The 23,489-nt window shown below is 40.1% G+C and overlaps 4 protein-coding genes across 19 annotated transcripts in view; 2 read left to right on the forward strand and 2 right to left on the reverse strand.

The window, feature by feature from the left end:
• LOC306982162 (lysine-specific demethylase 6A-like) overlaps nt 1-1,848 on the reverse strand; it is a 48,848-nt gene extending 47,000 nt beyond the window's left edge. For both annotated transcript variants that reach the window (XM_079581974.1, XM_079581973.1), the window contains exons 1-2: nt 1,504-1,848; nt 1,283-1,346 (exon numbers count right to left, since the gene is read on the reverse strand). In XM_079581974.1, the coding sequence (XP_079438100.1) occupies nt 1,283-1,346; nt 1,504-1,691 (252 nt within the window). In that variant the 5' untranslated portion in view covers nt 1,692-1,848. The remainder of the gene's footprint in view (nt 1-1,282; nt 1,347-1,503) is intronic.
• Nucleotides 1,849-4,143: 2,295 nt separating this feature from the next.
• On the forward strand, nt 4,144-9,681 carry LOC306982110 (FUN14 domain-containing protein 1). 2 transcript variants are annotated; one of them, XM_079581910.1, is made up of 5 exons: nt 4,144-4,234; nt 5,762-5,924; nt 7,937-8,012; nt 8,310-8,444; nt 9,479-9,681. In XM_079581910.1, the coding sequence occupies exons 1-5, from the start codon at nt 4,210-4,212 to the stop codon at nt 9,554-9,556; spliced, it is 477 nt and encodes a 158-aa protein (XP_079438036.1). In that variant the 5' UTR covers nt 4,144-4,209; the 3' UTR covers nt 9,557-9,681. The 2 variants fall into 2 exon arrangements, with proteins under 2 accessions (XP_079438036.1, XP_079438037.1); XM_079581911.1 differs by having other exon boundaries at nt 8,310-8,438.
• Nucleotides 9,682-12,811: 3,130 nt separating this feature from the next.
• Nucleotides 12,812-16,558, reverse strand: cenpl (centromere protein L). The gene is made up of 5 exons (XM_079581939.1): nt 16,513-16,558; nt 14,639-14,816; nt 14,281-14,532; nt 13,652-14,218; nt 12,812-12,967 (listed from the first exon to the last, which is right to left on the reverse strand). The coding sequence occupies exons 1-5, from the start codon at nt 16,530-16,532 to the stop codon at nt 12,893-12,895; spliced, it is 1,092 nt and encodes a 363-aa protein (XP_079438065.1). The 5' UTR covers nt 16,533-16,558; the 3' UTR covers nt 12,812-12,892.
• Nucleotides 16,559-19,555: 2,997 nt separating this feature from the next.
• Nucleotides 19,556-23,489, forward strand: part of LOC306982169 (peripheral plasma membrane protein CASK-like) — a 50,004-nt gene continuing 46,070 nt past the window's right edge. For all 14 annotated transcript variants that reach the window (XM_079582005.1, XM_079581992.1, XM_079581998.1 and 11 more), the window contains exon 1: nt 19,556-19,699. In XM_079582005.1, coding sequence (XP_079438131.1) covers nt 19,641-19,699 — 59 coding nt within the window. In that variant the 5' untranslated portion in view covers nt 19,556-19,640. The remainder of the gene's footprint in view (nt 19,700-23,489) is intronic.

Consider the following 23,489-nt stretch of genomic DNA (forward strand, 5'->3'; position numbering starts at 1 on the left):
AGGTTGAATATCGATATACAATATATATCCCGATATTTTTCTGCAAAGTGAGAGCTGTGAAAGGAAATGTTAAGTCAAAGCCAAATATGAGCAGCTTTATTAAAATTCACTATAAAATGTAAACATAAACACTGTATAACAAAGCTCCGCAACATTTAAATTAAAATAGCCTCGAAAATAAAATGGGGCAGCATTTATATTTATACATAAAGAGCTCAGTTTAAAAAGATACACTTAAAAGAGATTACCGGTTCCTTTTTCTAAACTTTATAGCTTATCTGAATTTGAAATATCCCGATACACACGATATGGTCTAATTCTATATCTCATTTAAAATTATATCGATGTATTGTAAATATCTACATATCGCCCAGCCTTAGGATACACATCGTATATCGATATTCAACCATAATATATCAGGATATAACTTTAGTCCATATCGTCCAGCCCTAGTGAATATTAATGTCGCTTTTGTGGCTTTAACTGCATCAAATTCCAATAATAATGTTGTTAATTTGTGAAATACTTTTTGATTGGCCGCATTTTTTTCTAAAATGCAACACAAAAAGATGATGCAACTGCCTTTATGTGAAAAGTCAAGCAGGTTTTTGTAATAAGCAGGCAACCAAATCCTTTTAAAACGTGGCTTAAGAACGTAAATAACACAAAACAGTAACGACGTGTTGAGAAACTTGTTAAATTTTCATACATGTGTGCATTGTTTGCTCGTGTGGGCCCCGTGTATTGTTGTTTTAGTCTGTTCTTTCCGTGCCTTACAATAAAACCTGCTCGTTTTAAACACATTCACACTTTGTTACGCACGTGCAGCACAAATTCAGCCTTTTCGAGACACCAATGCGAACGCAAAACGGAGAAAACTAGCGATTCTGTGGCGTTAGGGCTGAAGGCTGGCCACGACCCTGGACTTAAGGTTACGTGATGGCGTTGATGCAAAACAACGCGACAATGCAGTGGTGTTTGGGTTGTAATAGAAGTGTAATAGCGATGAAAACGTGCTTATAAACGTGTTAAAGTTGAGGAAACCGAGGCTACTTTGTCGCTTTTTGCCCAACCGCAGGTGCAAAGATGGGAAGAAGCTAACTAGCCACCTAGCTAGGGCTGCTCAAAAAGGGGGGCCTTGCTTTGAATGCACGGGCTCGGGTTAGCCGCTCGCTTTGACAGCAAATTCACACATTTGTGCCTGTAAACTGGCCGGGGGGGCACTTGCGGCGTGTGCTTTCGCCTTCTGGGGGTGTGTGAAAGCGTGTGTTCAAAACGCTACCTTTAATACTAGGGCCTTGGTTCTGGCGCCATCTTCATGAAGCTTCTGAAACCCAAACAGCGAGCTGCAAAGGGGGAGAGAAAAAAAAAAGAAGCGACAACATTGAGTACATTGGGCTCGCGACGTACGGCACAGCTGCCTTTTAAAGCATGCAAAAGGGCGATTTGGGTGGCTATTTAACACCGTGCGTGATCGTGAGTGTGCGGAGGAGCCGTCCCGACCTGTCGATCGCGGCTAAAGTGTCCCGCTCCTGGGCTGTCAGTGTCGGAAAGTCCTCCTCGGCTTCACTCGCTTTTCCCGCCGCCATTTTGTTTCCCTCATCACTAGCTCCTCCACCACCGACGCTACTAGCAGCAGCAGCAGTGGCAGTGCAGGCGGCCAGGGACACACCACCAGCGCACGATTGCATGGAAAATCTCAATCAAAAAAGCCGTCCAGTCCCAGCAGCAGCTCCTGTCCGCCGAACCACGGGGGGTGCAGACGCGAAAACGGGACAACAAAAAAACGGGCAGAAAGTTTCCCCCCCCCCTCCACCTTTCTCCACACACAAACACACGCACACACACAGGAAAAAAAAAAAAGAGGGAGATGCTTTTGATGATTCTTGGGGGAATAGTAAATCCGTGTTCCGAGCAAAGGGGTAGTCAGTGTAGCAGCAGCAGCAGCAGAAGCGGCGGCGGCGGCAAGAAGCAACAACACTCTCTTCTTGGTAACATCCACATTTGTCACATTTTCCGGGGCGCAAAGTGATGCCAAATCCGGGCCGAATGCAAAGGAACGTGAATATTATCCAAACGCGCGCAGGTTTGCGAGTAAAACGCGTCAAGGAGCGGAGATAAAGTTGTTATAATTGTGTCACCCCAGCGAACCCACGCGCCGAGCTGCACCCGCCCTCCCCTCGCGCCTCGGCCAATCGCGTCGCTCCGGCGCGACCACGTGATAAGGGGTGCTATATCGCCCTTTTTATCGTAAATATTCATACTTTTGTTCACAATTTTTTTTTTTATACATGGACATAGGTTTAATCTCTTACTCTATGCCTTAACCGAGCGCATTTTCTTCAGTTCGGCTTTACCGTAACTGAAAAGCGTCTCGACTAATTTGAAAGCTAAGACCAACAAAAAATATTTGTGACGTCGCCTCGTTTTTGTTACATTTTTGAAGCGTTTGTCGAGTTTTCGTCGTTTATTTGTCGCATTTTTGTTCATGTTTTTGTACATTTTTTGTTGAGTTTTTGTCACGTTATCACTTTTTTGACGATTTTTGTTGCGTTTTTCTCACTTTTTTGTGTTTCATCCTCGTCTTTGTTGCTATTCTTACATTTATTTTCCCGCCCTTAGTTAAGGCGAGGGTTACCGTTAATGTATTGTAAATAATATTCACCATTTTTAGCTAATGTTATACTATGGGAAATGTTTGCTAGTACCCACAAACATGGCAGATCTCCATGGTAACAATGATTTTGCCCAAACTCTACATTTTCTTTATGAAATGCTTCAAAATATATTCTATTTAATATGTATTTCCATGTAATGTGTGTTTTCATCACGTATTTTAACACGTTTGATGCGACGAAAATGTGATAAAACGTGACAAAAAATGCGACAACAAAGCAATGAAAACATGATCAAAACGCAACAAGGACTAACACAAAAACAAGGAAAAAGCTACATTAAAGTTACCATGGAGATCCGCCATCTTTGCAGCTGTAAGCATACATTTCCATTGACTAACATTAGCTAAAAACAGTATAAAAAGTGGAGAAAAAAGCCGTGGAACAACTCCGTTAGCTGAGTTACTGATGGTAAATCCATCTAACTCACTGTGGTGTCCAAGTGTTTTAATGTGAACAATAACTCCAGTCTCCATTAGTTTACAATTGCTGCTAATCCCATAATGCTTAGCGATATGACATCACAGTGGAGAAGCTTTTAGATTTGGGAAAAGCAGAATCAGAATAGTTTTTATTGCCGTTGTTTGAGAACAGGTTCACAAGCTAGGAATTTTTCTCCGTGCAACACAAAACATGTACACAGAATTTAGATTTTTTATTAAAAAGCTATAAAACTCTAACTATAAGGCTATGGGGCATGCATAAAGAATATTAAAATAAATAAGATAAAACATAAAAAGTAAAATATGGTAGGACTATAACAACAACTGGAGAAAATACTCTCGTAAGGCGGGGGTTAACCTCTTAACTCCCGCCTGAACTGAGAGCATTTTCTCCAGTTCAGCTTTACCCAATTCCTGTAGGCCAGTGTAACGCCTCATTTGAAAGCTAAGATCTACAAAACTCATCTAAATGGATCTTTTTCCTCACGTCATCTGATTTTTTTTCCATAATTTTTTTGGGGGGTATTCAACTCATTTATTTTTTTTCACTTTTTTGTAATTTTTTTGTGACATTTTTTGTCAATTATTTTGTGACATTTTTGGCACCTTTTCATCAATTTTGGTAATTTTTTCGTAAAATTTTTGTACAATATTTATCATTTTTTGTGACATTTTTGCCATTTTTTCGTCAATTTTTTGTCACTTTTTTTTCACATTTTCAGCATGGTTTTCGTCTCAGTTCTGTCGCCATTTTCACACCTTTTTTCCAGAAGCTTTAGGACTGGGGTAAAGCCAAATTGGAGAAAATGTGCTCGGTTCAGGTGGGAGTTAAGGGGTTAAGAGGTTAAATAAATGTGTAATTATGTAAATAAAAATACAAACTGTGATGATTTTTGTCTTTTTCAAACCTAACACCAACATCTAAAGTAGCGTCAATGAAGCTTTTAGGAAAAAGTTGCTTAAAAAACTGCTTTTTAATTGCTATTTGCTTAGTTTGGTTAGTGATATACGAAAAAATCCTTAGACTGACGTGGCGTGAGGGGCGTGGCCTGTCATTGTCAACATCTGGTGACGTCAGGCGCCTGACCAAAATGGCGACGGTCGATCACAGAGAAGGTTAGTGGGTTTGTTTGGCACCAAAACACGACAATCTGTGCTTCACCACCCCGCATTTACGCAGATTCATATTGTTAATATCTTTTAAATATGTGACACGACATTGAACATGATTCGAAACTCAATATTTGATTGTTTTACCCATTGTTTATGTTCGGTAGCCATTTGACGCTAGTTTGTGTTAGCTCACGGGGCGAACACAACACTGGGCTAATTTCGATAATGGGATCCATGACAAATCTGATGCCTTTTAGCGTGAGTTATATTAAATTATCAGTGGTTTGTGGGCCCTGATACGTGTAAAAAGCATAAAATATTTGTGTAATACAACCATGATGCAAATTTTCTTGTAATTTGTTTTCTTTATTAAAAATGTATATGAACAATTAAATAGAATATATTACAGTAAGTATCCTGATTCAATGCTTCAATAAATAATTTGTTGTTATCATGTGAAATAAATAAATAAATAAAACTGCTGAGTGTCTACGAAGCCATCTGACGTTCCCAGCTATTTTACCGTGACATGTGTTAGATATATGGACAATATTTAACTGGTTAAAGGAATACTGAGATATGTTCTTACCTGAGGTTAGGCGAAAACTGTCTTAGTCACGCAAAAAGACAGAAGATGTTGTTAGCATTTAGCCTCTCCTCCTCTTTGGGGCCAAACGGAGGTGAGGTTAGAAGCGACCAAGCTCTTCCACGTTTCCCTGATTTAAATACGGTTACATGATCCAAATATAGTCACACAAAAAAATTGTCAAATTTGTAAGTGGATAACAAAAGGGAACTAGATTGTGAGGCGTAATAACACCTGGAGTACTTTGACAATATTACAGCGTGGATGTCGAAGTACTCCAGTTGTTATTACGCCTCACAATATAGTTCCCTTTTTTATCAGCTTACAGAATGGACATGTTTAGTTTTGTGTAACTAGACTTGGATCATGTAAAGGCTCACGTAACTATATTTAAATAGGGAAAACGTGGAACAGCTTGGTCGCTTCTAACTCACCCCAGTTTGTAGCTATACCTTTGCTGGGAGCGGCTAAATGCTAACACAAAGACCAGACAGTTATACATCAACTCAGGTAACAACATAATTCAATATGTAAAAACGGTGGCTGTTCCTTTAAGGTCAAAGTTAGGGTTCGGTCAACTTAGCAATATATAATGACATGACCGTTTGAAAACAAGTTTGTCTAATGGCTAGTAATTTGTGTTATGTCTCAAAACCATTACCAAGTGAATTAAATCAACAAAAACTGTATGTTGAGCTATTCAATATAATAAAAGTGGTGTGAAGTCTTGTTTTCTGGATGCCTTTTTAAGCATTATCATAAGGAGACGTGCCCTTGGTTCTATAAACTGCCATTATGTAAATATTCAATCCACTTAAATTTGCATAGCACCTTTTACTGGAAATCTGGACTTGGCTCAGTAATTTGATGACTTGATGAAATAGGCTCAGAGTTCAGACTTGAGGAGACTTGATTCTTCTTCAATGTAATTTCTTGGTCTGCAGCGGAGGAGGGGGAGAGCGAGGACGAGGTGTACGAGGTGGTGGACCTGACGGAGTACGCCCGCCGCCATCAGTGGTGGAGCCGCGTGTTCGGGAGCAACTCGGGACCCATCGCCGAGAAGTACTCGGTCGCTACGCAGCTCATGATGGGCGGGGTCACAGGATGGTAAGGAACGAGCACTAACTGCATTAGCTAACATTCACCATCAAAGCCAAAGATAAGGTGGAACAGTCTGAGGTCTTTCTGTGTGAGTTTGTTTCTCTTGTTTGAGAGCAGCATGTTAACAGACAGGTTTAACCCCAAGGACATTGAGCACAAATCGTTAGTCATTTGTTTTTTGGCAAACTGTGTCAAAACAAGACTTCAAAAAAATACTAAATTAGAGCAAAAACAAAACTAAAATGAAACTAAACAAGGAAAATTAGACCTAAAACTGGACTTTCGCACATATAAATTCTATTTGTTTAGCAAAAAAACCCGTTGATCTTAGTCAGATGCAAGATATAAATGATTTTGAATAATATATTGTGGCTTTTTCTGGACGGATATTGCATCACCTGCAGTCGGCACATCTGGAGGTAGGGGTGTCTAACTAGTAGGGCTGCAGCTAACTATTATTTTGATAATCGATTTATCTACCGATTATTTTCACGATTAACCGATTAATCACTTGGCTGTGAAAGGTGCATGGAAATTGTATTTTTTTTCCATTTTTTGACCACATAAAGCTAAAGTGGCGCCACTTGAGGACATGTTGATGGAGTAAACTTAAAGTAAACGTTTGTAGGAGGCTCTTTGTGCTAATTCTGCTTTCTGATTGGACGAGACAAAGACAGACCTTTATGAAATTTACAATGTACAAAACACTGCAGACCCTAACTTTAAAAAATAAAGTAGGTTTTCATCCAAAATACATAATTGTCATGTCATTTTTTCTCTATTTTAGTCTGTGTTTACTAGAAAACGATTAATCGATTACTGGAATAGTTGACAACTATTTTCGCAATCGATAAGTTGTCGATTAATCGATTAGTTGTTTCAGCCCTACTAATTAGTTACATTAGTTAGGTGTGAATATTGGGGGGTTGTGACCATATCCCCCCATATTTTACACCTATAGGCTCCATTTGGGTCAAGATTTGGGGGTTTTCCACATTACTTTTTTGTTCTATAACTCTCAGGATCTTTTCAGAAATTCAAAACGACTGTGTTTCTGTGCTCCACCTTTGCCTTTGCCATCAGGACGTCATGACAGTGTGAAAACCTGCCTGAAAATCTGAAAATGACACTGAATCCACATTTTGGCACAGATTTGGCCTATTTTAAAGACACATGGTCCTCCCTGAACAAACATCCTAATTCAGTTTAATTGCTTTACTCAATTTTTTGTCTCACTCCCTTTTCTTCTTGTTGCATATTGAAGTTCTACTTGGAACGTTGTTAAGATCCAACCGTGCAAAATGTGAATATTTGCAATTTTTCAGCTGTTCTTAACCTCTTAACTCCCACCTGAACATGTTTTCTCCTGTTCTCCAAATTCTCCAAATCTAAAAGCTTCTTCAAAACAGCGAAAAAAAGAAAAGAAAATGAGGATGTAAACACAACAAAAGAGCGCTAAAAAGTGACCCAAAAAAATGACAAAAACTCAACAAAAAGGTAAAAAAGGGGCAGCAAAAAAATGACTAAAATACAGCAAAAAAATGACTAAAATACAGCAAAAAAAAAGACAAAAATCCAACAGAAAAAATGACAAAAATCCAGCAAAAAAAAGACAAAAATCCAGCAAAAAAAGACAAAAATCCAGCAAAAAAAAGACAAAAATCCAGCAAAAAAGTGACAAAAATCCAGCAAAAAAAAAGACAAAAATCCAGCAGAAAAAAGACAAAAATCCAGAAAAAAGTGACAAAAATCCAGCAGAAAAGTAATAAAAACGTGACAAAAACACATAAGGGAAATACGACAATGGCAAAGAGGAGGGAATGCATTTGGTTTTGGCGGGTGGTAAGAGGTTAAACATTTGATTGGGACTGTATATCTCAGTCTGAGTACAAAGTTATTACAAATTTCGGGTCAACAATATGTGGGACATACGGTGCCCCATGGTCACATTAAAGTTGTCTAACTGACCCTTTTGACTCTATATTCTGATTAATACTAACACATTTCTGGCCCTGCAGGTGTGCTGGTTACCTTTTCCAGAGAGTGGGGAAGATCGCCGCTACTGCTGTGGGCGGAGGATTTCTTCTGTTACAGGCGAGAATCTCCATCTTCATTCTAGTTTCTGTTTAAATAATACACTCAATGCGCCGCTTTGTCTTGGCAGCCACAATATTTACTGTTATTTTATGGATAGTAACTTGTCAATGTTATCAGATCGACCCATTTCTGTGCGTCGTAAAACATGTAGACAGTGATATCACGACGAGACCAGAACACGGCCAATAAACCCGAGTTATCGATGTGCCGTAAATCGCCTGAATGCTTTAGCTCCATAAAGACTCGGCTCTGATTACAGCACACACATGTCAAACTTCCCTCTTATCTCTGCAGATTGCCAATCACACCGGTTACGTGCAGATCGACTGGAAGAAGGTGGAGAAGGATGTAAACAAAGCCAAGAAGCACCTCAAGAAACGGGCGAACAAAGCGGCGCCGGAGATCAGCACTTTCATTGAGGAGGTAAAGGTAGCGCAACTCGCTTCTTCTATAACGCTTTAGCCCAACATTTCTGTGGCTGCAATGAATGTTTTAGGATCTGTTCATTCAGTTCACTTAGCTTTCACTTGGCTTCGCATGCATCTTCTCACGCCTTCAGAAAAAACAACCTTTAACTCTATTTTGATGCTCACAATGGAGGCTACGTATGACACATATCATGACTGTCTTAAATGTTCTTTGTTTTTGTTCTGTAAGAGAAGTTGGGCTGGGAGATATTGATGAAGATATATATCTCAGTGTTTTTGGGAGTAACTCGATAACGATGATGAAAGCTGTATTTTTGCAAACCATCAGAAATGTGCAAAAATCTACATTTTTTCCCTAAATTTCCCCCAACTTTTCTCCTTTTTTGCCTCCCATGTTTTCCCCATTTCCCCCAATATTTTCACCAAATTTTATCCTGTATCTTTCCAAATTTTCCCACGTATTTTTCCCGATTTCCCCCCAATATTTTCCAATTTTTACCCAACTTATTCACGTATTTTTCCAAAATGTCACCCAATATTTTCCCATTTTTACGTACATTTTTCCCATATTTCTTCCAAATCCTTTCACTTATTTTTCCCCATTTCTCCCCAATATTTTCACATTTTCCCCCCCAAATTTACTCCCTGTCTCCCCCCAATTCTCCCCATTTCCCCCCAATATTTTCCAATATTATTTTTCCCAATTTTTACGCAAATTATTCCCTTATTTTCCCCAAATATCCCCCTATTTTTCTCCCTTTTCCCCGCATGTTTTCCAATTTTTCTCCACATTTCACCATATTTTTCTCCCTTTTCTCACCAATTTTCCCCAAATCTCCCCCCACCCCCCCAAATTTTTCTAGGTTCTTTTTCTTTTTACTCCTTTTTTTCTATTTACAATTTCCCCCCATTTTGTGACATTAAACTCAATATGGTGAATATGCAGATCTTCTAAAGACTTGATGTGTTTTGGATGAGAAAGTGTAACATATACACAGAGGTTGCTGCTAATATTCCTTTGTGTGTTTCTCACAGGCCACAGATTTCATCAAGAGAAACATTGTGCTGTCCAGTGGTTTTGTCGGAGGCTTTTTCTTGGGCATCGCCTCCTAAAGCCTCCTCCTCCTCCTCCTCCTCCCCCTCCTCCTCTTCCTCCTCCCTCTTTGTACTGTGAAATCACTACACGAGCCACTTTAACACTTATTTACTTTACCTCATTGTGAAACCAGTGCTTCCCAACCCCCCTTTGAAAAACTATAAATCTGTATATTATCACTTCCTGCTCGCTCATAACTGTCCACAGACCAACGTTTGGGAAGCACTGGTTTAAACTCCATGTTAACTTGAATAAGACAATTCCTTCTGTAACTCCATTCAATATGACGTGTAGTGACAGCCGTATCTTTGCTTTGTAGTTCAATATATGCCAAAAAAAAGAAAAAAAAAGAGGTCATTTTTGGTTTGGTTTTGGGAGAATGTCGGAGAATGTGACTTTACGTGGAGTGAGTGAATCTTAGGAGCTTTCGCCGGGTTTCTGAGCTCGAAGTTGCCAAGTAGCGTTTTTGAGATTGGTCGGCGCCGTTGCCAAACCCGTACGATCCTCCCGCTAATGTCAAAGATGTAAATATTCCCAACGGGAGGTCATATACAAGAGGATTAAAGGGATCGTTTGGTGGTTTGGTGAAGCAGACGGGACCGAGGACAGGAAAAGCTTCAAACGTGTCCCTTTAACCTCTTTTAAGTCTATTTTAATATAAAGCAATGGAGGAAGATGCCCACAATGGAAGCTATATACGACACATATCATGACTGTTGTCTTTAATGTTCTTTGTTTTTTGCTCTGTAAGAGAAGTAGGGCTGGGCGATATAGATAAAAATGTATATCTGAATGTTTCTGTCCTGAACAGACTAGAAAGGGCAGAAATTAAACACTTTCCCCCAAATTTTACCCACTTTTTTTTCTCAAATTTCCCCCTTTCCCCTCCCAATTTCCCCAATATTTCCCTCTTTTACTCAAATTTCCCCCAATTTTTTCCCATATCTTTTCCCAATTCTTCTGACTAATTTTCCCCAAATTCCACTCTTTTTTTTACCCCCAATATTTTCCCATTTTTATCCCAATTTTTCCCCATGTTTAAAAAAAAAAAATCCCACTTATTTTCTCTAAACTTCCTCCAATTTTCCCCCAATTCTTCCCACTTATTTTTTTTAAATTTTCCACTATTTCCCCCCCCCCCAATATTTTCTCATTTTTACCCATGTTTTTTTTTTTTTTTTTTAAATTCCCCCCATTTTTTTCTTTTTTCTCCCCATTTTTCTCTAAATGTTCCCCCAATTTTTCCCATATCTTTTCCCAATTATTTCCCCCCCAATGTTTCCCCATATGTTTAAAAAAAATCCCACTTATTTTTTCTACATTTCCCCCCCAATATTTTCTCATTTTAACCACAATTTTTCCCCATATTTTTTTTTTCTTTCAAAAATTCCCTTTTTTCCCCCCATTTTCTTTAAATTTCCCCCCATGTTTTGACATCTTGCCCAGCTCTAGTGTTTTTTGATGAGGAAATGTAATATATAGTATATAACCCTAAACTGTAAATACTGTTCCCCTGTAACGACACTGGTTTCCATGGCGATCGGATGCACAGCTCTGGTAATTACTGCCTTTAGCTCACGCTGCCAAGTCGTCCACTGTCCCGCTCTTACGTCGCCGCTCGTGCAAAAACATAAAGCGCTATTTTTTTTAGCGAAATCCTCAAGCGTTTGGCTCAAAGGCACAGACTTAACTTTAGCTTCAGTTGTTGGGTTTGCCTTTTCTTTTGAGTGCAGTGAACAAAACGATCTTTTCTGTGAATATTTTGTATTTGGTTTTAGCTGCACGATTGTTTTGTGTCTTCTTTAAATAAAGTTATTTGACAATTGAACACTTGATTGGTTTCTTTTTAATCTACTGTCTTACTGTGATGTTCTCTTTGCACATTGAAAGTAAGCGATCAAGCTCCGCCCCCTCCCTCCTGATTGGACAGGCTGGGTCACAGGAAAAGCTCGTCTCATTGGTCGACGCGGGAGGAGACTACACTCTGATTGGTTGCTGAGATCCAGGAAGGAGGGACTTTACAAGACCAGGCGATTTTGCACAAATGGAGCATTGTGTGGAGGAAAAAATAGAAAAGAACGAGGGAAAAAATGGGGAATATATGGGGAAAAATCAGAAAAAAAATTGGGAAGAATGGGGGAAATTTTGGAAATAAATTGGGGGAAAAATAGGGGGGGAAAAAAAGAATATTTGGGGAAAATGAGAGAACATTTTGGGAAAACATTTGGAAAAATTGAGGAAAGAATGGGGGAAATTTGAGAAATAATTTGAGAGAAATTAGGAAAGAATGGGGGAAATTTTAAGGAAAAACTGAGGAAAGAATGGGGGAAATTTTGAGGAAAAATTGAGGAAAGAATGGGGGACATTTTGAGAAAAAATTAGAAAAGAATGAGGGGGGGAAAATGGGGAATATATGGGGAAAAACTGAAGAAAAATTGGGAAGAATGGGGGAAATTTTGGAAATTATTTGGAAAAAATAGGGGGGAAAATGTGAATATTTGGGGAAATGAGAGAACATTTTGGAAAAAACATTTGGAAAAATTAAGGAAAGAATGTGGGAAATTTGAGAAATAATTTGAGAAAAATTAGGAAAGAATGGGGGACATTTTTAGGAAAAACAGGAAAGAATGGGGGAAATTTTGAGGAAAAATTGAGGAAAGAATGGGGGAAATTTGGGAAAAACTGAGGAAAGAATGGGGAAAGGGTGAGCTAACAAATTAAAGGAAAAATACTGTGGGAATGGGACATTTTATCAAATTTGAAAAAAATTTTTAGACTTCCAGACCATCACTTAAAAAGTAATACATACATTTGTTCTACTGTTCTGAATGTTTTACTGATTCAGAACACTGATTCTGAATGTTATACTGACCATTATTAGCCTATGACAGTGAAAGAAGTGGAGCCTCATTAATATGCATGATGTCATCAAAAGTATCAACATCGGAATGAAAATATCTGCATTGTATCGTTCTGAAATCAATATATTGTCACACCCGTTTGAAACTGGACACATTTATTCTGTGTGACGCCAACTTAAGAACGTGCAACAGAAGTACTTTTGTAATAAAAAACTAAAAATACTTTATTTACATATTTTCCTATAAAACAATAAGCTCATAGTATTACATAGTATTAGATAATACAGAATAACTACACAAGCTGCGCAAAGTCATAATGTTTAAATACAAAGAGTTTAAAGTGTGTGTGACAGGTTTGTATGTTTTCAGTTTATTAAGTGTTTTCATAGTTCATAGAAATGGACTTTTTATGAAGTTGTAGATTTGAGAAAGTTTTCTGATGAAATGTTTGGTCAAACCTGTCGCACGCACTGAATAAAAGAAACGTAACCTTTAAATGGGCATTTTGAGAAGAGCACATTCAGTGAGGAGCGACAGTGTGGTGATGATGTATCTGCTGTTGGAAATCTGAAAAACAAAACACAAAATGTCAGTTTATTTAGGATGTTTTTGACTCACCAGAGCCGGGCAATATACGATATATATATATATATGTATATTATATAAGGAAATATTGAGATATTTGTATATATGCACATTCACATATGTCAAGAAAGGGAGAAAAATCGGAAGAAAATGATGAAAATTGTGTGGAGAAAAAATGGGAAAATTTGAAAAGAATGGAAGAACAATGGGGGGGGGATGGGGAATATATGGGGAACATTTGGGGGGAAAATGTGGGAAAATTAGAAAAGAATGGAAGAACATGGGGGAACAATTGGGAAAAATGAAGAAAGAATGAGGAAAAAAATTGGGAATATATTAGTGAAATGTGGGGAAGAAAATTGGGAAAAATGAGGAAAGAGTGGGGGAACATTTGGGGGAAATGAGGAAAGAATGGGGGACATTTTTTGCAAAAAAAAATTGGGAAAAATTAGGAAAGAATCTTGGAAAATTTTGACAAAATTTGAACAAATTAAGGGATGAATTTGTGGGTGAAATGGGGAACAATGTAAATGAAAATGTTTGCATGTTTCTGACGGTTTGCAAAAATATGACTTCCTTATCGTTACAAATATGGACAATCCCAGAAGTAAAGTCGGTGCTTAGACAAAGTTTCCAGATTCAAATCCAGAGGTTTTTCTTCTTTACCTTTATCCTCCCGTTGCTTTTGGCCGAGCCCAGCGCTGTCGCCACTTGGCTGAGGTTCCCCGCCGACAGATCGAGCCTGAAATGCCTGTAGAAGTGCGTTTTCAGCTCCTGCATGAACTCCACCACCTCCTGTACGTCTATGGTGCCCTCCTCTCCCTCCTTCCCCTTCTCCTGGCTCTTTCTCACGCAGCTCCACAGATCCCAGGCGTCCTGCGACCTGACGGCGTACGTGATCTGCAGAGGCGGCTCCACCGGTATCGTCCAGAGCATTTTGAGGTTCTGCAGGTCGGCTTCCGGCTGGCAGTTGGTCCACAGCGCCATCAGCCACAGCAGGGTGGTGTGGTCGAGCTCCAGGGCGCCGAAGCAGCAGTCGAACGTGCGCTGGAACCAGGTCTTGACGATGGAGGTGAGGGCTTGGGGGCCGCTGGAGCAGAAGAGGGGCAGGCACACGAAGTCCTGGGGCAGCGAGGCCAGGTAGTCCGGGCTGCCGTTCACGCAGGAGAACCAGCCGCTCCACACGGGCCGCTCCGGGTCTTCCGGGCGGCTGAACATCGGCTTGGACACGATCTGGAGAAAGAGAGAGGTTATAAACTGAGCATTTGGGCTGCAGCTCCCACAAGCCCACTCACCTGTACGAGCACCGTCTCTGGCTCCTCCTGACTCTCCACCAGCCCCTGCACCAGGCTCACGTTGACCTTGCAGCCGTGGCTCGCCTCCACATCCACGGCCAAACCCTTCTGCTTCTCCGCCGCGATGAACGCCGACAGCTGCCGGCCGTAGGTCTTCAGCCGCGTGTGTCTGAACTGGAACAGGGGGGTGACGTACGAGAGGTGCCACTCCGTCTTTGACAGCAGGGCCAGGTGCTCCGGGTCCAGCTGCTCCTGTGGGGAAGACGGGAAAGATACTTGAAGGAGGAAAGAAATATGAAACACAACAGGCATCTACAGTTACTTCCACAACAGTATGGAGTTAATTAAAAGGACTAACTTTGATGTTCCGCGCTTTGGGCAGACTCCTGCTGGTGTTGAGTCTTCGCGCGGTGACCCCCGGGGTGTAGCCGAGGCGGGACGCGCCGCCCAGACAGCTGCGGTAAGACTGACGGTAGCTCTTCCTCTTCCTCTGAAGAATCACGGGGCTGGAGGGCGTCTGCACCCCGCTGGGGGGTCTGAGGGGGGGAACAGAGAACAGAGACTATCAGCAAAGTGAAACAAAAGATTTATAAGAATATTGCAAGGACGGCACAACAGTGGTGGGCTTCATCAGCAACAGAGACGAGTGAAACTACAGGAGTGAGTGAGCAGTCTGGCCATGTGGTGCACACAGAACAATCTCTCTCTAAATGTGGAGAAGACAAAAGAGATTGTTGTGGACTTTCGAAGAGCACGGGTCCAGCATGCTCCTCTAACAATCAACGGTGCTGCAGTGGAGTGAAGTTCCTGGCTGTGCACATCACAGAGAAGCTCTCCTGGACCATGCAGACGGCATCGCTGGTTAAGAAAAGTAATCAGAGACTCTACTTTCTCCGCAAGTTAAGAAGAGCCAGAGTCCCAGCCTCCGTTATGTGCAACTTCTACAGAGGGACGATAGAGAGCATCCTGACCAGCGCCATCACTGTGTGTCATTTTTTTTCTTTCATTTTTTTATTTATTTCATTAATTTAAAAATGCAACAACAGCATTTAGCATGAATGAAAAGGAGCAGAAAGAAGTAAAAAACTTGTAATGTCTGCCCCTTATCAACACAAAATCATTTACAGTTCCAGTTCATTTAAATTTCAAACTGTCTCATGCAGCCATCTTTTTTTTTTTGTCCAAGACATCAAAACACAAAATACATGAATCTTGAATCTGCTTTGTAAATTATTTGGTAAACTTTCCAGATGAGCTCTACACATGTTTTTTAAAAGGTTAAACTCTACTAATTCACAAAATTTCAGTGTGTCACGGCTCCAGCACTCCCTCCTGCCGAAGGAGCCTCCAGCGCATCGTAAGAGCAGCGGAGAAGATCTTTGGAGCCCCTCTCCCCTCTATTAAAGACATGTACTCCACCCGTCTCACCCGCAAAGGGGAACCTACACACCCCTCACAGTCTCTTCAAGGTAATGCCTTCAGGGACGAGACTGCGGATTCTACGGGTCAGTTCCAGTCGACTGAAGAACAGTTTCATACACAAGGCCATCGGGAAGCTGAACTCTCTGCCGTCCCTCCCCTCTTTTTTTGTTTGACAAATAAAAAAATCTAGAATCTAGAATCTTGATGGGTTTTCAGTTAGGTATTTTGAAAAGAAAACTCACAAATGTTTAGGATTTGCTTAGGATTTATCCAATGTGTTATTTATCAGACCACACCACAAACTATACACATTTACAATAGACACTTTCAGATCAGTACAGCTGCCTTTACTGTATGTTATATGCCCATATTTCAATTATACAGAAATATAGGCTTTCCTCACATGGTACTCATCTACAATTTATGACTTCATTCATTTTAATAATATTATATTCATAATTTAGTAAAAATAAACCCTTTTCTATGACATGGCACTGAAACGTTTGAAAACCACTTGTCTAGAAGGTTTTTACTAACCATATTTCTCTCAATAAAGTTATTTAAAAAGCTGTTTAAACTACAGTAGCTTATATTCTAACAGTGTTGCTTTCCTGTAATAGATTATTAAACAAAGCTACAGCTCGGTTGTGAAAAAGCCGGTCTCATATCATTTTGAGTTCCACTTGAATCCTATTACTTCTCTATTACCCCAAACGTAGCTTTTCCTTCTCAGAAACGCGGGTTTATAGGTTCGCAAAGAAAACACGTGACTTTGACAAGAAGAATATAAACATAAAGCCGTGGTTTTACCCGTTTTCTCCCTGATCCATGCCCGATCTGTTGTTGTTGTGTTGAGACAAACCCAATGCGGAAGAGATTTTAAACCTCGCGCTCGGGTTCAGCCAATCACAGCGCGGTAAAGTCTTCTTCTACGTTGTGAGAAAGTCCCGGCGAGCTCACGAGTGGTTTACTGCCGCCTGGTGGAGATGAAATGTAGAATATGTAATTGTTTATTTATAATATGAGGAAAAAATATATAGTTATAGGCTTATTTTATTTATATTGTCAGTTAATTAATTAATAACAATAATTTAAAAAATAATAAACTTTTTTTATTTTTATTTTTATCTATTTTGCTGTACCCTGAATGGAAAAGCTGCAGATACATCAAATTAAAGTATGAAAAAAAAAAAAAAAAAAATGATTTCGGTGTCACAGCCATTCCCAAAGTGAAAATCACTTTAATCCTTTAATATATTTTTAATTATCAATATTTTAATGTACTATTTCAGCCTACGTCAAGCTGATTTACGGGTTGTGGTCCATGTTCACGAATTTCCCCTCTCTCCTCCCTGTTACCATGACAACTGTCTCTCTCTCTCTCTTTATCTCTTATTATTTTCCACTTCAATGTGTATTTTTTCGCTCTGTATTCTTACTTCTGAACACATTTGCAAATACAATTGAAAAGGACGAAGAAATGAATTTATGATAAGCGACAGTGCAGGGTTTTCTCGGTCTAGTTCTATGACCACATCATCAGCCAATGGGGGAAATGGTTGAGTCCACGAGGCTTCGACCAATCGTGAAAACTCCTCGTTCATATCGGTGTTTTTTTTTTTGTGAGAGAGCCGAGCAGAAAGGGATGGAGGCATCGGAAAACTTAACGAAATGGCGCCCTCTAGTGGCGTTTCTGTCCATGAGGAATAAAAGTAAAAGAAAAAGAAATAAAATTGAACCGTTTGTATATATTTGAGATGTTAGAAAAGCTTTAGAGGAGTCTGGAGTTGGGAATTTGGCCACAACAATTAACCTCTTAACCCCCACGTGAACCGAGCACATTATCTCCGGTTTGGCTTTACCCAAATCTAAAAGCTTCTTGGAAAAAAAGCATCAAAACACTGATGAAAAAGTCCCAAACACATGCCGGGAAAGCAAAAAAAAAAGTGACAAAAATGCAAAAAAAAAGTGACAGAAAAGTGACAAATAGTGACACAAAAGCAACAAAAATGTGACAAAACAGTGACAAAAATGCGACAAATTGTGAAAGAAAAGCGATAAAATACTGCCAAAAAAGCCACAAAAAAATGTGACAAATATGCAACAAAAATGCAACAAAAAAGTAACAAAATAGTGACAAAAAAGCGACAAAAAAGTTACATAATAGTGACAATAATACAACAAAAATCTGACAAATATGCAACAAAAAAGCGACAAAAAAGTGATAAAATAGTGACAATAATACAACAAAAATGTGACGAAAATGCAACAAAAAATGACAGAAAAGTGACAAAAAAGTGATAAAATAGTGACAAAAATGCAGCAAAAATGAGACAAAACAGCAACAAAAATGCGACATAAAGTGATAGAAAAGCGATAAAATACTGACAAAAAAGCCAAAAAAATGTGACAAATATGCAACAAAAAAGCGACAAAAAAGTAACAAAAAAGTAACAAAAAAGTAACAAAATAGCGAAAAAAAAGTGACAAAATAGCGAAAAAAAAGTGACAAAATAGTGACAATAATGCAACAAAAAAGCGACAAAAAAGTGACAAAATAATGACAATAATACAACAAAAATGTGACAAAATAGCGACAAAAAAGTGGCAAAAAGTGACAAAATAGTGACAACAATGTGACAAAAAATCGACAGAATAGTGTAAAAAATGCAAAATTAATCATTTAATTTTTTCACTGATTTTTTTTTTTTTTTTTTAATTTTTTTAAACATTTTTTCTTGTTTTTTTTGTGGTACTTTTTGTCTTTTTTTTTTCTTCTTTTTTAGAGTTTGAGTGATGGAGAGGAGACGGGCTAAGGCTGACGTAAGGCGATGGGGTCTGGATACTTTGCGCATGCGCGGAGGGGGGACACTTCGCTACAACCGTTAGAAAAACCGATCAGGAAACTGCGGCTCAGAGCAGCCTCCCGGACCGGCGCCATTTTGGCTCAAACCCCCATAGCGAACAACGGCTCGCCTCGCTAACCGCCGGCTCCATGTTGGCGCCCTAGTTTCCCGGAGCACAGAGGGAGGAGCCTTGGGTTGCTGGAAGTCGGGGGAGCCAGTCAAAGCCAGCCAGCCCAGCGGTAGCATCTATCCATCTGTCTATCCGAGGCGCTGGGGAGCCAAAAGAAACTCGATATTCCTGTATGAAAAAGCGGGCAGCGGCACACGGGAGGAGGGGAGCCGACATGATGGTGCCTCGCCTGGACTCTACTTAGCCGAAGCGCCGCTACAAACGTGGTGTCATTATTTCGCTGGGATTATCACTGCTACATCGGCTTGGGAGCAATAACGAAGCGAGACACCTGGTCATTGCATCGACAGCTAGCGTTTTTACCCCCCCCTCCCCAACCCCCGACTAGCGCTAGCCATTTTCATCTCGGATATCTCGGATGCTGCTGCCGCCGCTGCTGATGCTACTACACCCGCTACCGCCGAGGGATGCACTGCAACACGAAACGCTGCTAGGGTGACCCCGAGATTAGCCAAAAGCATGCGGTGAACTGCGTCTTTTGTCCACTGTCGAGGATAAATCTCACGCCCCGGGGTCCTGGATGGTGTGCGTTTAGCTCGGAGGCCAGCCCGAGGAGCGCTGGGGAAGGTGGGGCTGACAGCTAGCTCGAGCGGCTAACAGGCTAACTATATTGGGTGTCCATTGCTTTTGCTCTTATCCCAAAGCACTGACAAGACAAACAAGGCTCTCCAGTTACAAGAAGCGTGCACGATACGGGAAGAAGAAAGACAAATCACATTTTAAAGGGATTCCTGCAAAGAGCATCCCATTTTTGTGTGTGTTGCCCAAAGACATCACCAACCAAGGAGTCTGCAAATTTGCCTACAAGAGGGAAAAACGACTCTTGGCATCTTTTTTTTTGTTGGTTTCTTTGAAGGGGTTTCCAGACAAGAGCATCCAATATTTCACCTGTGGACTTCACCATGGCGGACGACGACGTGCTGTTTGAGGACGTCTACGAGCTGTGCGAGGTGATTGGGAAGTAAGTATGAGAGAAATCATAAATGTGCACTGAAATACACATTCTTCTCCCCCAGTAGCCTGCTCCTGTCGGGTTAGATATCAAAGGTGTGCAAGAGAGGTTTTCAGATGAGTGTCCTGTCTTGTCATGTCAGGATTTTAAGACGTTGATAATAACATAATAATAATTCGTGTGTAAATGAATGAACAGTGGTACATATGAGTAAGTGTTGCAATTACCTCTGAATATTAAGTTTCTTTGGGAATGTTTAGTTAGAAAAGTGAGTTGTGTTTTTGCTTCAGTAGTAGTAATAGTAGTAATAGTAGTAGTAGTAGCTCCAATTTAGGGCTGACTGTGGGTGAGATCAGGTCACTTGGATTAGTTGCAATGCATCTGTAGGACAACCTGTGCACATGTTAATGGGCGGCGCACTTAAAGGATCTGTGTCCTGCTGTTTTATCCATACCAAAGTAAAGTATAGGCATTTATTTGATATATATTGTACCGCTACCACTATGGAACACTATTTTTTGAGTATTTTCTGGAAGTATATTTCAAACCTGGAAGACACAACGCTTAGATTCAGTAAACTCCGCCCCCTCTCTCTGCTCATACAGCTTTTGCAGTAGTAGAAATATAAATACACAGCAAAAAGTGAAGTTAATTCATAATGCAGTTATAAGGAGTTGACATCTGCAACACAGCTTCATAAATGGCTAACACTCATTTGGATTGACTCACCGCTCTGGTCCTTCGGGTGTTTACGTTTAGGGACTCGTGTTGGTTATAAAGGTTTATCCACTTTGATTCTGGTGAAGGTTCACCAAACATCAGAGACAGTCACAGAAAAACACTAATTTTCGTGATACTCGTCGAATCCCGGAGAGAAATTCCAACCTCTGGCGAGTGGCCTCTTCTTTAGGGAGGCTGAATAAACTCCTGTCCATGTAACCAAACACGTTTTTCTCCGTGACATTATCGTTAGGTTAAGAAAAAAGGTGCCCAGAGTAGGTTCGAAAGAGTTCCTTCACAGCTTCCAGACGCTCAGGGGATGCGTTTGTTTTCTCCGCTTATTTATTTTTCTCCTTTATTTCTTTCTTACAACAGAAACAATGAAAAAGCTGTTTTACAAATTAAAATCAGGCCGTAAGCATAGAATTAAGACATTACATTACAGACGTCGAGCACTTCCGTTCCGCTCTGACGACACAACTGAGCAACTCAGTCGTTCACCAGGAGAGGGCGGAGCAGCTGCAGAAATAGCATAACAACGTGGCTAATAGATTATATTTGCATGATATAGCCCCTTTAAAGCGCTGAACACAAATAGCTTACATGAACATCTTTATCGTTGTAATGAATGTGTCGTCTGCACTTATTTGACCCGTCCTTCAGCCTGTCAGGAGCCGTGGACACCCTGGAGTATCCGAACAGTTAATCTTTACGTGTTTTAGGCTGATCGGGGAAACCGGAGCCTCAGATCCACACAGAAAGTCCCCGCCAGGTCTGGGGGGATCAAACCAGCAGGGACGTGAATGCAGCTCCTCTTTAAACAATGGAGATACTTGGTTTTGCATTTGCCAGTGTTGAATGATGGATGTGCTCACAATGGAACTTGGGGCTGTTTTTTGTTCTTCGCGTCATCGCCCGAAGAAGGGAATGAGAAATTAGTTTTATGATCGCTTTGACGTCGTGTATTATTGATAGGGCAGAACGACAGAGAGATGGAGTGAGTGATGCCGGTTGAAAGGGCGGGAACACTTTTGGGGTTTTTTGCGTGGATCTGAATTAAAAACAAAGTGTGTTAGACATTGTGAAGTTAGTTTTTAGCTGGATTCGGGCGGCGCTGCAACAGTTTTATGATTAAAACATGAAGCTTTTAGTGCAAGTGTCACCACGAGTTGCTGGTCCAGGAAGACTCTTTACTTCCTATAAAGAAAACCAGACGGATTTTGCCTTTAGAAGCAGAAACGCTACGAGAGAGGCAGATTTTTCTATTGTAAAAGTTGCAAACAACAATTAAACCTGTGTAAATATATGTTTTTATTTAGTTTTCCTCACCCTGAAGTATGAAGTTTCATGTTTCATGTTTGTAGAGGTTGAAACGGCAAAGTTTGCAGGTTTTATGCTTGATAAATCCTTATGGAATTTGGAAGCTGAAGCTGTTCAAAATTAAACTTAAAATAATCAGTAATCAGCGCAGGGGACAAAGTTTGACCACAGACCGGATCGGAGCAAGTTTGTTTAGAATTATTCGGGACTTTTTAAACCGGGAAGCTTCATGGATTACTCCTGATTAGGCATCGATACAGACGGCATCTCATCATAGAGGGGGCTTCAATTTTCCACTCTTTTTAGCCATTTTCTGCTGTTATATGAACTTATTTATCACGTACAAATAATGTTAAGTCTAAATCGGGCCCATATGGATATTTTTTCACAGCAGATTGTTCAGTAGAAGTGAAAAAACGGCAGTTGCAGCTAGCACCCATTAGCCCGATGCTAACATGACGCATCACGTTAGCATTCTTTATGTATTCATGGGCTGTTGAACCACTTTGCTGCTCTCCATGTCTTTGTATCTTTACTTAGTAGAAAACTATACTTATATTTCAGCATTTGTTAAAGTAGTTTTTGAATAATTAGAGAAAGTTTAGATTTTTCTCAATTGTTTCCCCCGTAACTGTTTTCAAACATGACCATATATGGGCGATTCCAGAGATGCCGTCTGTATCTATAACTATGTAATAATACATTTTTCATGCTCCTGTTCATATCTGTAAAGAAGCAATCCTCAGTTTAATTCCTTGTTTTTTATTCCCCTATATTCCTGTCAAAAAAAAATCCCATTTATTCCTTTGGAAAGTTACCAACGTCACTGGAATTTTGCAACCCTACTCCTGATGACGTTTATCAAAGTGTGGGCTGGCGTTTGAGGGCGGCAGGACCACAGTTATGTTTTTAATGAGGTTATAATGTCATGGTTAAAAGCTAAACTAAGTTGCCTTTGCATCATAATGTCCCTTTAAAGTAAGTAAGCTGCTTTACTGTCCTACAAAAGTCTCCAGAATCGTCCTCAAAGTGCCACTCCAGGAGCTTCAGCTGCAGCGGAGGTATCGGGACACCGGTGCCGTCCCGGGACTCGCAGCGAGGCTGAAAGGAGGCGGATCGCTTTACCTTTGTTTGGACACAGGATCGATGTTGTGAATGGAATGGCCCTGGAGCTGAGGCCGAGTCCACAGTGAGGAGGATACTCGTGGTTTTGATCTTTTGTGAGCGTGATTGCTCTCAGTAAATGATTCTTACGAGTTCAGTCAAAGCAGCAGTGATTTAAAGTCTGGCTGGATGAGCTTTAGGACGAGTAGTTGGGATTATGTTGGTGATTTGTGTTGATCCAGGACTAAATCTGACTTGTTTTAACCTCTTAACTCCCACCTGAACGGATCCCATTTTCTCCAGTTCGGCTTTACCCAAATCAAAAAGCTTCTTGGGGAAAAAAGCACCAAAACAGCCGCAAAAAAATGAGAAGAAAACAAGGATGTAAACGCAACAAAAAAGTGACAAAAATTCAACAAAAATGTGACAAAAATTCAGCAAAAAAAAGACAAAAATTCAACAAAGATGTGACAAAAATTCAACAAAAATGTGACAAAAATTCAACAAAAATGTGACAAAAATTCAACAAAAATGTGACAAAAATTCAACAAAAATGTGACAAAAATTCAACAAAAATGTGACAAAAAATCAACAAAAATGTGAAAAAACTCAACCAAAAAATGACAAAAATTCAACAAAAATGTGACAAAAATTC

The sequence above is a fragment of the Gobius niger genome, assembly GCF_951799975.1.
Source record: "Gobius niger genome assembly, chromosome: 23".
NCBI classification, from domain to species: domain Eukaryota; kingdom Metazoa; phylum Chordata; class Actinopteri; order Gobiiformes; family Gobiidae; genus Gobius; species Gobius niger.

Coding starts and splice junctions, on each gene's coding strand:
- LOC306982110 (XM_079581910.1), top strand. CDS start 4,210: ATGGCGACGGTCGATCACAGAGAAG. Junction 4,235..5,761: donor GACGGTCGATCACAGAGAAG/GTTAGTGGGTTT, acceptor CTTGGTCTGCAG/CGGAGGAGGGGGAGAGCGAG. Junction 5,925..7,936: donor ATGGGCGGGGTCACAGGATG/GTAAGGAACGAG, acceptor CTGGCCCTGCAG/GTGTGCTGGTTACCTTTTCC.
- cenpl (XM_079581939.1), bottom strand. CDS start 16,532: ATGGATCAGGGAGAAAACGG. Junction 14,817..16,512: donor ATGGATCAGGGAGAAAACGG/GTAAAACCACGG, acceptor TCCCCCCCTCAG/ACCCCCCAGCGGGGTGCAGA. Junction 14,219..14,280: donor CAGAGACGGTGCTCGTACAG/GTGAGTGGGCTT, acceptor CTCTTTCTCCAG/ATCGTGTCCAAGCCGATGTT.